This window comes from Pogona vitticeps, chromosome 3, assembly GCF_051106095.1.
Source record: "Pogona vitticeps strain Pit_001003342236 chromosome 3, PviZW2.1, whole genome shotgun sequence".
NCBI lineage: Eukaryota > Metazoa > Chordata > Lepidosauria > Squamata > Agamidae > Pogona > Pogona vitticeps.
Window position 1 is genome coordinate 35245420 of NC_135785.1, and position 14757 is coordinate 35260176.

General features: G+C 40.3%; 1 protein-coding gene across 6 annotated transcripts in view; it reads right to left on the reverse strand.

Moving 5' to 3' along the window:
* NYAP2 (neuronal tyrosine-phosphorylated phosphoinositide-3-kinase adaptor 2) overlaps window positions 1-14757 on the reverse strand; it is a 170960-nt gene that overhangs the window by 74651 nt on the left and 81552 nt on the right. For all 6 annotated transcript variants that reach the window (XM_078389179.1, XM_020792642.3, XM_020792643.3 and 3 more), the window contains exon 4: window positions 3196-4293. In XM_078389179.1, the coding sequence (XP_078245305.1) occupies window positions 3196-4293 (1098 nt within the window). The remainder of the gene's footprint in view (window positions 1-3195; window positions 4294-14757) is intronic.

A 14757-nucleotide genomic window follows, 5' to 3' on the forward strand; every position in this document is an offset into this window, starting at 1 on the left:
TAAGAACGGCTTGAGTTAAGAACATTTTGACTTAAGAACCGCTCTCATAGGAAAATATTGACTTGACTTAAGTACTTAGATTTGAGTTAAGAACTGAAAAAAAACCACATGGGAGGCAGGGAAAGTGCAAAATTTGAACTTTCAGTTAACTGTTGGCCAGTGAAAAGGGTGCCTGCCTGCTTCCTCACTCCTCCCAGCGTTTAGAGAGTGAATTGGGAGACAGTCTTCAGACTGCCTGGTACTGTACTGCCTGGACTGTATTTTCCCTGCCTTCCCTGAACCTTTCTTGACCTAAGAAAAAAAGAAACAAAATATCCCCCTCTAGTGGTCGAAGGCAGAATAGCAGCTTCACATTAGTTTCTATGGACGGAAAACAGCAGATACGGATCAAATGGTTTTCAATGCATTCCTATGGGAAATGCAGATTTGACTTGAGAACATTTTGACTTGAGAACCGCCTTCCAATACGGATTAAGTTCTTAAGTCAAGACCCCACTGTAATTATGCCCATGATACTCCAAAATAATGCCTAACAGGTAATGTTGTTACTTTAAAAGTGTTACTTTCAACTCTGAAGAAACTATATGAAAATCATTATCTAGTGGATTAATTTGCTCTGAGTCATGCAGTAACAGTTCAACTAGTGACCTGCTGACTTATTCACCTCTGTTTTCTTGGAAATCTTTATTTTTGGACTCAGTATTTTTGAAGTCAATAGCAAACACTATAAAATGTGTCACATTCTACTTCTATCTTTATCTCTCTTGAAAATATTAAGAGACACAGAACAATGGCTCAGATAAGAAAGAAGGCAGCAAAAATGCTTGTTAATTAAAAGTAATTTCAAAACACAAGAAAGGAATATTCTAAAGTTCAAATGGGAATGTTAATAATCCAACAGAAACGTGGAAAAGATGCAAGTTGATTGTATTTTAAAACTTAAACAATAGTTTGTTTTCATAATTGAAAATGCTGTCTGGGTAGACTTTGTATGTGAATGATCTCTGAATGAGAAGAATGATAGAGTATGAGAGTTTTCTATTCAAGGAATAGAAATTTAGAGATATTCTATTTCAAAATACTGAAATACTGGACAACACCAGCAATCATTACATTAGACTGCACAGGGAAGCCATTGAAATCCACAAACACCAGCAGAACTTCAACAACAAAAAAGAAGAAAGTTTGAAACTCAACAGAACTTGGCTCCCAGCACTGAAAAATACAGCGTGCAAAAGGTCAATGAACTCTACCCAGCCACACGAACCAGTGATTGCTACACACAAAAGACCAGCTAATGACACCCATCAATCACAGTGACAGATAATCTCTCCTCCTTATCACAACAATACACCCACAACAAAAACACACTGATCACCATAACCACCCATCTCCTAAAAAGGACAAAAGCTGATCTCACAGCCATAAATACTCAACTCCCAAACAAACTGCACCAGAGTACAGAGTTCTGTCATCCGAAGATGCCGGCCACAGAGACTGGTGAAACATTAGGAAGAACAACCTTCAGAACATGGCCAAAGAGCCCGAAAAACCCAAAACAACCACCAGAAATTTAGAGAATCATCCTGAATCCTGGATTTGGAGATGTTTGTAATCTCCTCTCCACCTTGACCCATGAAAAGCAACGTTAAGGACATCTCTATATGAAACACAAAGATCTGGACAAGACTCTAAAAGGACATTTGGCAGAACATGCTAACAGAGTTGCTAGGATTGGGAACCTTGCCTAATCCGTTGAATGTTGTTCAATGATGTCCTTTTCAGAACATGGAGATCTAATAAATTTCTAGGTGGCAGGGACTCTCATAGGCATTGTTCATGTGCATGGGCTGAAAAATTCAGGCAAATCTCTACACAGGGCTCAAAACAACTAAGAGCCATAACAAGGTACTGGATCTGGGCCCTGCTCCTTAAACATGTATTTCCATTTATAAGTACCCTATTCTAGTGTCTCGGACATGTAAGGAGTAGGAGCAGACTAATCTTACCCACCCCATTCCTTGTTTGTTCCTGTGGACAGTCAGAAAAGTATCTTATCCACTATGCATTAAGCTTTTTGATTTAACTGTATAGCATTTTGTACTTTACGTCTCGTTTTTCTGTATTTAAATGTCAATAGATGACTAGCATGACCACACAACAAAAGAGAAACAGATGTATTATGGTTAATACAAGAAACTTTGCTTAGCAGTTGGGGTGTAGGAACCTAGCTGTAAGAGCCAAGAGACAGCTGTATATCTAGAATTTCAATGCAATGTATATCTAATGCAGTGTATATCTGGAACTTCGATGCAATGTTTATCCAATGCAGTGTATATCCAGAATGTTAATGCAAGAGCTATATACTCTAAAATTTCTGCCATTTTAGAAGTAACTGCATAAGCATTCCTTACTGTCAACTAGTTGAAACTCTTCCTAATAACAGTAAACTATGCAGCTGGTTCACTTAGGTAACTTTGTTACTTGGTGAATGTCACCTGTAACTGGAACCACTGTCTTGATTATTCTTTGCAATAACTACCATGATGTTGTCCACACATCTTCCAGATCAAAAGTCCTCTCCTGATCGTGGCCATATATTGTTTTTGTTTTTTTGTTTTTTGTTTTTTTGGAGGTTGGGTTTCATTTGTTTGTATGTGGGTGGCCAGATGGCTTCTCAGGGAGAAGTTGAGCATGGCTGGTTCAATAGGGTGGGCATTTGGCAGGTAAAACTAGATTGCCATTGAGCCTCAGCAGATAATACTACTACTGATATGGAGGCAATAATGTTACGAGGAAGAAGAAATGTGTGGAAAATACATGGGTTTCTTCCCTAAACACTCATTTGGAAAGTTCAAAACTCCTTCAAATAAATACATATCGATCGGATAGCAAAAAGAGAGGAATTCACTCATAACTATTATGATTCAGTAAGGTACCAAGCATCCCTGTCCTAGAAGAACCAATTTGCTACATATGTTCTATTCCTCTCTGATGCTGTATCTCCACAAGCTTTTAATATGGCTGGGAATATCAAAGTAAAGTCATTGCATGCTGCCTTTTAGTTTTGGGAGTACTACATGCCTAATTCATGTGATCTGGCCATTTGCATGAATTTCATCTTATAAGTTATGACTTCAGTTTCAGTGTTAATAGAAAAGCAAAATAAAAAAAAGTATTATTTGAAACACTTACTCTCTGCAGGCTCTTTAGATCTTCTTCCACTGGAGGACTTCCTCAGTAAACTTCGTCCTGAGGTAAAAAGGCTGGTTAATTCCTCTAGAGGACTGGTAGGCGTTCTAGAACGTGAACTACTCTGCGATGATGACCCGTAGGTATTGACAGAGGCATTTACCATTTTCCCTCCTTCTTGCAATATGTTTCTGGCTGTAGAATGAGGCACTGTTGGAGAACTTCTTGAGAGACTTCCTGAATGTACAGAATCATAAGGAGGAGGTCTTTTGAGACTTAAGGGGGTAAGTGACCGACCCATACTCACAGGAGAAGGAGAGGCAGAGTGGCTTTTAGGATAGCCATGTGGAGACTGTGTTCTGTATAAGGTAGAAGGATGAGGAGGTGAAGAGGAGTGCCCTGGAGTAGTAGTACCATGGGATGCTGTCTGGTCTTTCTCCAGTTTTTGATGACTTGGAGTATGAGGTGGCAGTGCAGATGGAGAGGCTCCAGCTTGCTGTTTGATATAAGACACATTTTCTAACACAGGAAGCTTGGTGACTTCTAGTGGTGTTAGAGGAGATTCGTCAGAATTGGGGGAGCATTGCACTGGTGCAGGTGGGAATACCAGGAGTGGAGGTCTATGAGAAAGCAAATTTGGAAATGGTGGGGGGATATCACAAAGCACACCCTTGGGAGTGGATGGTATTGAGGACTTGGTGAAATCAAGGTCAGGCACTGTGGGAGTAGCACACTGAGAGGAACAGCTGTGATGGTCATACTCACATGGAAACTTCGAATCTTGGCCACCATCATCAAAGATGGGGTATTTCATTTCCTCATAGACTGCCTCACTTTGGTCCTCTTCTTCTTTTTTGAAGTCTCTAAGTATATTTCCAACCATTTCAATATAAACTGGTTCTTCTTCCTCTGTATCTGGAGCAGGACTGCTGACATGTGATAAGGAGGAATCCCTACTTAGCGTTGACTTCAAGGGGCCATGCTTTTTGATGTATGTCTCATCAAAAGATGCACTCAGCTGAGTGTTTGGATTCCGTTTTGGCTTAGGAGGAGGAACCTTCTTTGTGTATTCATCACTGTGAGGCCTTGGCTTAGCAGATACTGTAAAGAAAGAAAGAAATATATATGGATGAGATGATTAATGAAATATGGTCCATTTTCCTACTGAGCCTATGCTATTTTTGAAACTGATTTTCATCAACCTCATTTCGAAGCTGCACTGTACAACTGAAAGTATGTATTCTGATTCTAATCACCCAGAACTGTTGTTGCCTCTTCAAAACATAAAGGCTGAACTGGATCTGCTCGTTCAGTATTCTGAACTAGATGCTAAGGAAAGACTACCAGCAAGATATGAATATTATTGCACCTTTCTGTGTGTGCTTCCCAACACCTGATATACAAAAGCAAACTGCTTCTCTGATGCTACAAGTAGTATATAGCCATCAGAGATAGCCCTTTGAAAGGCAATCTACTTCAGGATCATCACTTCTTGGAGTAGTGAATTTCTCAGTTTAACTATGCATTAAAGAAGCATCTTCTTTTACCCAGGCCAACTAATATTACTGAACTTAGGTGCAGATGCATCTCCTGGTGGTCAAATCAGGGTTAGGGGTAGGGGTAGGGGTAGGGGTAGGGTGAAATCAGGCAGCCAAATCAGGCAACAGAGTTTGGGGATCCTGGAAGGGGCATAAAATTGTTATTGAGCTTTTACTTATATGGGCCACTCATGTGTCAAATATACCTTAACTGATTTTGGATACTGTGCACCATAAAGAGCCTCGTGGTGCAGTGGTTAAAACGCTGTATTGCATATAAAACTGTGCTCACGACCTGGGGTTCAAATCCCAGGTAGCCAGCTCAAGGTTGACTCAGCCTTCCATCCTTCCGAGGTCGGTAAAATGAGTACCCAGCTTGCTGGGGGGGCAATGTGTAGCCTGTATAATTAAAATTGTAAACCGCCCGGAGAGTGCTTGTAGCGCTATGGGGCGGTATATAAGATCGATCGATCGATTGATCGATAGATATATGGTTAGGTGAATGGTATTATTTGTGGCTCCACCTCAGACATCAAAATGTTGTAGGACAGTTTTGTCCTGCATATGCGTTGAACAGGAAAATGGGGAAAACACTAGACCAGAAGGGATTCCTGTTATTGACTTTTTCTGATGTTTTTTTTTGGGGGGAGAGAATTCTGCTTTTTTTCAGCTGTTTCCCTCATACTCCCTAAAACAGCTGCCTAAAGGCCAACCTTACCATTTCAGATAATCCAAGATGAGAACTTAAGTCCTGCCAGAGTTGTAGAGATATCATTATGACATATTTTGTCTGAGAAATCAAACTTGCAAACAAAAATCCACGATTTAGCTCCCAAAGACCAATCATAACACAAAGCAGGCTAGTTTGCAAACTGTGAGATCAGAAAAGTTCCTCCTTTGACAGTCACAAGACATTCTGTCAGTTAAGGATTTTCCCTCTTCTAATAACAGGTTATACAGATCAGTCCTAAGGCTCGGGCAGTCATACTACCCTGATACTAACCACAAAGTATTAGCAGCAGAGAAATGCACAGTTAGAAAGCTCACCATTGACAGCACTGGCAGTTAGGTGGAAATGAAGCAAGTAGCCTTTCATTTGACCTGGTCCACAAGAAGGAAAGATTTAGCCACAGAAGATGTGTCTCAATCATACTGCACAGTATCAGAATGAAAAGCAGAGAGAGCTTATTTCAAATCCCACTCATCCCTGAAGCCCAGTGGTAAACTGGAAACTGGAATCAGTGACTATTTCTTAATCCAACTGTGCCGGATTGTAAAAACTTTTTGGGGTCATTTCCCACATTTTGGGCCGTTTTTTGTTTTTGTTTTTTTTTTGAGAAAAATGCACGTTAATTATTATTATTATTATTATTTTGCACAAAACATTGTATTTTCTGTAAGGTGGTGGGGTTTTTTTTGCAGAAAGTGTAATGTGTTTTGTTAGTGCTGCTGCTGCTGACAAGAATGGATGTGTTTTCTTACTCTCAGGCAGTAGTGGAATTTTTGCAACAGCTGATAGGGTTTTTTCAACCAAGTTTCTCAGTCACAGAAATCTTGTTGTGAAAGTTTACACCATGCAGTGAGGATGATGTCATCAGTCATGACATGGTTGTTTCAGGGCAATAAAAATACTTCCTAGACCCTACTCACCAATGGTTTCAAGAATACCTAGAGTTTTTTTTAATTCTGGGAGTTGCAAAATGGGAAGGGCAAATAGTTGAAAGCCAGAAAACTATGGCCGCTGGAGGCTCTCAGGAGCTTTTTTTATTGCCCTGAAACAACCACAGAATGGCTTTGGGTAGTGATGTCATCCTTGTTGCACAGATCAGCTCTGCCAACAGAGTTTCTGCCAGTGTGTCAGGACATCCTTTTTCATCAAGGATGAGAAAATTTGTAAATATTCAGTACAACTTTATTATGTAAACAGTGCATAGGCATCTCACCCTCGAGAGACTATGGTAACATGCTCTGAATCGAGGAGTGTCCTCTCCAGAGCATGAAGCCTGGGTAAAGTAATATGGAGAATAGGCTGTTACCCAAGCAGCAGATCCCCCCTCTCCACATTGCTGAAATGGTCCAATGGAAAGGCAACAGCCAATACAACTGGTTACAGCAACGTCGCAGGAATTGGCAGAACTCTAGCTCCGGATTTTGCCTCTAGGTAAACTCCTGAAGCCGTTTCCATCAGTGGATATAGCCACAAGGCAGTGGAGGTTAATGTAAACAAACCCACAATAATAATAAATTAATTAATGTGTGCAGTGGAGTTATAAAGGCCCAGATTGGAATCTCTGCTCAGCCATGGAAACTCACTTAACTTACCTCATTTGAAAGGTCTGTTAGGGTCACTATAAATCAGTTTTGTCCTGAAGGCACATAACATTATTTCCATACATACTGAATTGCTGGGCGGGGTGTTAGACCCAAATATGTGATCCCCAAATCTTCCATCAAGTACTGGTCTATTTCTATGCAAGATAGAAATTTCTATCTCTTTTATGCTTTTGCTGAAGAGAATACTAGCAGATCTTTTGTCTGGCAATTTTGTTTAGAATTGCTCTGACATGAGACCCATGTAACCCCACAACATGTGTCAAAATTATTCATTGGTGTGAGAATTAATGCAATTATGGAATATCCACCTGGGTTTTTACATTGTTTTCAGATGTTTCCTAAGGAATGATGTTTTCTCACCATCTGTCTTGCCATATCTGGTTAGAGTTAATTCAAACAAGTCAAATTAATGGGGTGAATAGATATGGAAAATTACTATGTTTCATCATTAGGATCAGGACCAAAAGGTGAATGAGCAGCAACAACAAACAAGCTATTTTTAGGTTGCAGCACTAATGTCATGGCTCAACATTCCAATAATACCTTAGTTTGAGGATGAGTGAGTTTTGCAGGGGAACCTATTGAGTTGACAAGCTGAGGTATACTTCAACTACCAGTCAATTTCTATATGTGTAATGGGAACTAAGCCATATCATAATCTGCTTCAGGCAGCAAAATGTTTTTGGCTGGCCTTGATAATAAGCAGTTAAATAAGGTGAATACCAGAGATGGGGACTCAGTTCTCAGGACTTACTGTCGGGTCATACTTAATTCATGCTGATGACTTGACTCTGTTTCCCCCCCCTCCAATTACTTGGACTTGACTCACAACTTAGAACCTACCCACCCTACCCACAACTTAGAACCCTACCCACCCAACCTACCCACCAATTCCTGGGGGGAAAAGTTTTGTTTTTAATAGGGACTCAGACTTGGGGCTTGAGACTCAGGACTTGGTACCCAAGACTGAGATTTGGACTTGGGACTCGGATCTAATGACTTGCCAATGTTCCTGGTGAATGCTGGCTAACTGAGAGACTACAAGTCAAATCGCACTCCACATGGCAATGGCCATTAATCACCCCATACATCATTGCTTTGCCATTCATATGTAGCAAAGGAACCAGTGTAGTATGTAATTAGAGTGTTGGATGAAGGATTCAGGACACCTGGGAACAAATCTGGGTTTGGATATAATAGTCACTGGGTGAGGCTAAGAGATGTTGGGAGGACAGGTGTGTGGAAGAAGAGAGCCACCTGAAGGTGGGATAGAAATGTGGCAAACAAGTAAATAAACAGTTGAACAGCAGCGATGAACCAATCAGGACAGCTATACTTATGGTTAAAGCATACTGAATAGGAAACGTGATGCTCACCCCAGGCCATCAACTATGCAGCTCAAATGGAACATAGCCCAGTGAGAAGGCTGGTGAGGATCTAGTCTGGGTTAAAACTCCTGGCTGTCTAGATTTCAGAGACAGGAAATTACAGCCATCTGGTTGCCCTTTGACAGGGGCCCTGCAGCACAATTGGCAGGTCCATGCTGTTGCCTGGTGCACAATGGACAGCATGGATTAAAGCTGTTGGCTTCCTGAAGATGTGGAGTGCCCTGCTTCGGGGGAGAAGACTGAATATAGTGACCTTCAGGTCCCTTCCCGATTTGCCCTTCTCTCATTCAGTGAAAAGGTCCTTCTGCTTTCTTCTCCCTGCACCCCACCAATAATTCAGGCATCATCTGTATTTTTTCATTTTGCACTGTGCAATACAGTCATGAAAAGGAAGATAGCGTGGCAAGAAATGTAATGTGGCAGTACTTGGCATTTACTCATCTGGTGTACATTGCCATTTTATATCACATACAGTAAGCAAAATATAATTAGTGGCATAAAGGTCAGCTGATTTCACCTTTGTACATAATATGGAAGATAAACATCTACAAGAGAAATCTGCTCTTCTTATCTCTCCAGAGGCTTCTTATGTCTCTTTTGCCATTGTTTACATGAAGCAGCCTTCATTACATAGGAAAAAAATGCACTGTGAACATTTTCCCTCCCTTTTAAATTATTGAATTACATTTAAGTATTATTGAAAAGGACCTATTATGTAGCTTCCTGTTATTACAAATCTCACCTGAACAGTAATTTGCTTTTCCTGAATATTAAAAAAAGACCTGAATGTTGGGAAAGTACATTTACGATTTAAGAACAATTTAAGGAAAAACATTAAACGTTGATGTCAGTAATTGTTCTTTGTGTACATATCTACATTATATACATATGCACACATCTCTCTCTCTCTCTCTCTCTCTCTCTCCCTGTGTGTGTGTGTGTGTGTGTGTGTGTGTGTGTGTGTGTGTGTGTGTGTGTGTGTGTGTGTGTGTAGGATAGCTGGCAGTGTCCCACAGGCAATAAAAAGGAATTACTTGTCAATCCCTTTGTGTGAGAGAAAAAGGCACAAAGCAGCATTAGTACAGTGACATTTAGCAGACAAGGAAAACATTCCATGCATGCTGGGAACACACAGTCACTTTGGCCAACCATCACACTTAATGGCATTTACACTTTTTTCTGCTTCTTTTTCTTTCTTTCTTTCTTTCTTTTCTTTTTTCCTGTTTTATAGATATGCTGTCCAAGAAGAACTCTGGCAGGTCAGATCAAGGTCTATAGATCATCAAAATGAATACATTTATATTTACTCTCTCAATATTATTCACAATTTCTGTTGAACAAACAAATTTAAAGCAACTATTTTACTGACTTTTGATGAACTGTAAAGTAAAAAGTTAGGTTCAGTAACAGTAACAATAGCAATCTATAACAGTAACTACATTTTAAAGCCTTGGAACCATGACGGTTATTAATTCATTTTAAAAAGGAACATTCTGAAGTCTGGGAAGGGTATCCCAAATGTTAAAACTGAGGTCTAACCTACTGTTGAAGCCTTCTATGTCAACTGCCCTGATGATGGCCATTCCACTTTTCCAAATTAATTTCGGAAATAGTGAAGGATCTCACTTTTTGAATTGACTTGAACAAGGCTCTGAGCTTTCCTCAAGAGTTGTCGGTAAGAAAACCTTGGAAATGTGTCAACTAGCTCCCGCATGATACAAGGGAATACCCCACCTATTGCTATGTCCTCCCCCTCGATTCCTCCAAATATCCAGGTTTATAAATGAAAATCACCTGGTGCTACAGGACAAGTGGAGACCACAGTTTGATAAAGGAGAGTCCACCTAGCGTAGCATCCATGGCAGGATGGATGTGGATGGAAATGGGTTTGTTAGAAAAGTATTCTGGAAAATTCACAGTATGCTACTATAGGCTCTAATGCTTTTATAGGCTGTAAGTCTGACACAATCTTATAAATGCAGAGAAAAGCTTCACTGAACACAACTGAACCAATTCAGTGATGCCAAAAAATAGGAACATCTCTTTCGCTGTCACCCCTGTTATGAAATATCTTTTGAAGAACTCTGGGCTGTGTTTGATCATATACATCATGAAGTTTATTCATTTCTATTTCAGCCCTTGCCTTGCCTGCTCCCTTTCTTGTAGCTGCTGGGCTCTAGTTAGTGGAAATAATGTCTAGGAAAGAGACACTGTCAGTGTGACCATTTTGTTCAGGGTCCCATAAGAACTTCATCAGCCTCTAGACTTTACCAAAGAAGACGTCAAAGTCGGTAAACAGTCTTCTGAGGCATATGGAAGCCATAAAAGTATGACGTTATAAGATACAACCATTTCAAATTATCCAACATCCTTGTGAAAGTTGTATGGTGTCATTTGTTCTGTTACAGTAGTGGTGGATTGTACTTGGTTCATGAGATGAACTTCCCCAGCAGGGATTCTTGAGAGTAGTCTGATTCTTAGACCATATATTGTAGAGCAGTGGTCTCCAACCTTGGGCCTCCAGATGTTCTTGGACTTCAACTCCCAGAAAACCTGGCCAACAGAGGTGATGGCGAAGGCTTCTGGGAGCTGCATTCCAATAACATCTGGAGGCCCAAGGTTGGGGACCACAGTTGTAGAGGAGATCAAAAGTGACATCAGGGGTCCCCACTACCAACTGTCACTTCCACCTGCTGACATCACCCTAATGTCTTTCTTTGGGCTTTTAGGCATGCTTATGGTATTATTCCTGCTCTTCAACACCATCATGACATTATTTTGTCCCTCTATCAGGGCAGGCTAAAATATGAAATTCTGCTGTAGCATTTCTTTTCATGATGGCTCAGAGTATAAGACATTTTTTTTAAAAAAAATAACAGTTTAGTCTTATTCTATTGTGCCTCAGCAGTTTATCAGTTTTGAGACCTTTACACAGAGTTAATTGATTACACAACTCAGCTCACTATGGAAGAATAATATTAACTATAAGGTACAATTACACTCCTAACTCTTTGTTTATAAACTGCTTTATTCAGATGATTTTTAAACTGGAATCTTCCTTCTCTGTATCTTCTAAAGAAACAATCATGTGCTTAAAACCACAACAAAAAATCTCTTTCGGAACACCGTTCTTGCATAGAAGTAAAAAAAAAAATTAAGCTTCATCCTGTGCAAAAAAATAGGAGCAGATTGCATTATACCCAATGCATTTTTAAAACCTAATGAATAAACGTGCTGGCTTTGCCCGCCCAGCCCAGAATAAAGGGACACGACACAGGTGTTGGATAAAACAAGGGCCACAACTTTAAACTATTTAAACTTTTAATTCCCCTTTCACAAGGGGGCCTACCATAGTGTGAAATTATAATCTGACTCCAGTGTACCATTTACAACAGGCCATCAAGAGTGAGTTCCAATTGCTGAAGCATGCTGCTTCTGACTCGCATGTCTTCAGCTGCCCATCTGCAGGAACCCCCCCCCCCACTGCTTCAGTCACTGAGCCTCGAGGCCCTAGGTGCACTGCTGCCTGGGAGATTCCCTTAACTCCATTCCCCTTCATAAACACCCTTGTTCTACCAATCAGGGAAACTGGCCGATTAACACCCTCCTCAGGTGTCCCAAAGGAACTCACCAAATCTCTTACCTTTCGGACTACCCGCAGCTGCGACCTAAGTACTATGTCTTCGTCACATTACCTATTTAAACCAAAGTAAGAATGGAATGGGTGAAAACGTGCCTTCCTCCTGATATATACCAATTATGTAAGCAGACCAAAAATTCCAGTCTGGCCCCAAAGTGACCACTACTCGCATGCTTACTTATTAAGGGGTGGACCGCGAAGTCGGCGAGCAAAAAGAGGGCGACCTGGGGGGAGGCAGGCAAGATGACGGCTCCTCCAAGGCCACCCTTCCCCCAGCCTTGATATCACTTGCCTGCACTCCTCTCCTCCAAGTGAGCAGGCAAAGCACACAGCTTCGCACTGCGCAGAGCGCCCCTTATGCTGAATGATCTTGCCATGAGAATATACACATGAAAATGAGTAGTACTGGTTACTATATTTTGGCCTCAAAGACTGAATGAAATCATAGTCAAAGATGAATGAGCATGTACTAAAAGAAATCATCCTTACTACTTAGATTCATGGTTTCAGTTACAACAGAGATAGGGAATGTGTGTCCCTAGCTGCATTTTTGTGCCCTCAGAGAAAAATTATGTCCTTTTGGCCCAGAACGTCCTTTTTAAGCTCCTAGCATTAGAAGCTTCCAGGCGTGGCAGTTTTCAGTTTGTGTAGTGTGTTGTGCCATGACTGACTTCCAGCAACCATAATAGGTTTTTCAAGGCATGTGAGATATTTAAGGAGTTGTTTTATTATTGCTACACCAAGTGAGTTATTGTGGCCAAGCAGAGAGTTGAATCCATATCTTCTGACTCCTAGTCCATCATTCAATCTATCCAATAGATCGACCCATAAGATTTCCCATCCTTGATATACTTTCCAAAGTAGTATATCTGATATTTAAAAACATAGCCCAAACAAAATAGAGACCAGGATCCAAAGGTTGGGGTGCCCTTGAAGGTGACCAAAACCCCAAAACGTCCTTGAGTGAACTGTGACAGCAAACAAAGCAAAACTGGTACTTCTAGCTGAATAGAGAAATAACCTTCTCAAGCTTAGAAAAAAGAAAATATGATGGGGGGAACCTGAATTTTAATTATGTTACTATTAATAGTAATTCTGTTTAGAGGATGCATTGTAATAGAAATATACCACCAAAAGAACAAGCTCTCCTAAAATTTGGCACAAGCAGATTTTTGTAGATATCCAGCATAATACCATTCATGAGTGGAGGCCACTCTTTCTGGTGATTAGCCAAATATTTTGGTGCTTTGTCAAAGGCACAAAGTGGAGGGCATGTTGCTCAGTCACAAATCTGAGACTGCCTGCTCTTTTGTAGAGATCTCTGCTTCCCTGTTTATACACTAAATAGAGTAACCTTTCCCACAATGAAGAATTCATTCACAGAACATTCTTGGAAAATTACAAAATGGCTAATTGATTAATTCCTTCAATTACATTCTTTTGCCTCTGGATTTTATACCACACAAATATCCATAACCAGAATTGTGCAAGTGAGCAACGGTGAACAATTGCAAAAAATGAAATTAAAAAAAACGGATAATGGTGCTGGAAGATCTAGGAAGAGTTTAGGCATGCCTCTAACTCCATTGCTACGAGAGGGACAAAACTGAGGAAAAGTTTTGCTATTTTATAATTGACTAATGAGACCTACACAGACTATGCAATGCAAACGATTCTGTCATCACATCTGAAGTGACATTGAAGGGTATCCAAATGGAAAGATAAGAGCAACATGTACCTCCAGTATCCTTGGAGATTAATCTATTCATCCACAGATCTACTGCAATTAAGCTGATATCACTGTGTACTCTCACTGTTACTAATCAACAGACAGCATTTCAAACTGAGAACTAGGTAGTGCTAAAGATTACTTTTTTGAAAAAGATTTTTCCCTGCAGAGATGGAATAGTAATATTCTCATGATAGGCCATTTCGAATAAAAATATCTGCCACTTGCTATCTTCCTGATTTGTCTACCATTGCTTTAATTCACACTGGACTAGTGCAGTTTTTATCCTGCACTAGGACATATCAGATTTCATTTTGTCAAAGAATAATTAGGAAAATAAAGTGTTGCTGTAATGAAGTTATTTCATTAATGCAAGGTATGGCTGAGGGTCTTTTGTTTTTCAATTGAACCCTTCCTTGGTGACTTATGGGATGTACACATTCCATTTCATACAGACAGTTTTGGCCCCTGTTCAAGGAATGTTGTGGCACCAATTTTGCACTTGAAGCAAAGCTAAAGAATATCTTATCGAGCTTATTAGATTTGTTGCTTATTAGATTAGATTTGTTATGTGACTATAAAACTGCTTTCAGTACATGCAAGACAGTGCCTTATTTGCACACCTGACTTGTGGTCAGCTTCTTTCACCCTGGTTTGGGGAGGTAGGCAAAAATGGGAGGGAGAAGGATTGGGGCCATTCCTTGCTTAATGGTAGGATTGCTCCATACACTGCTGCTTGAAGAGCTTCTAAAGGAACTCTTTCAGTCCAGTGTGTGTGTGTCTGTGTGTGTGTGTGTTTTCTCTTTCACATTCTGCTTCTGTCTCACGCACACACAGATATTACTGCAGTTTTACTGTGGCAAGCTATAAATATTTATGACTGTCAACTTCACCCACAGTAGACATTAAGCATTTTTAAATCCCACTGACTTCAAA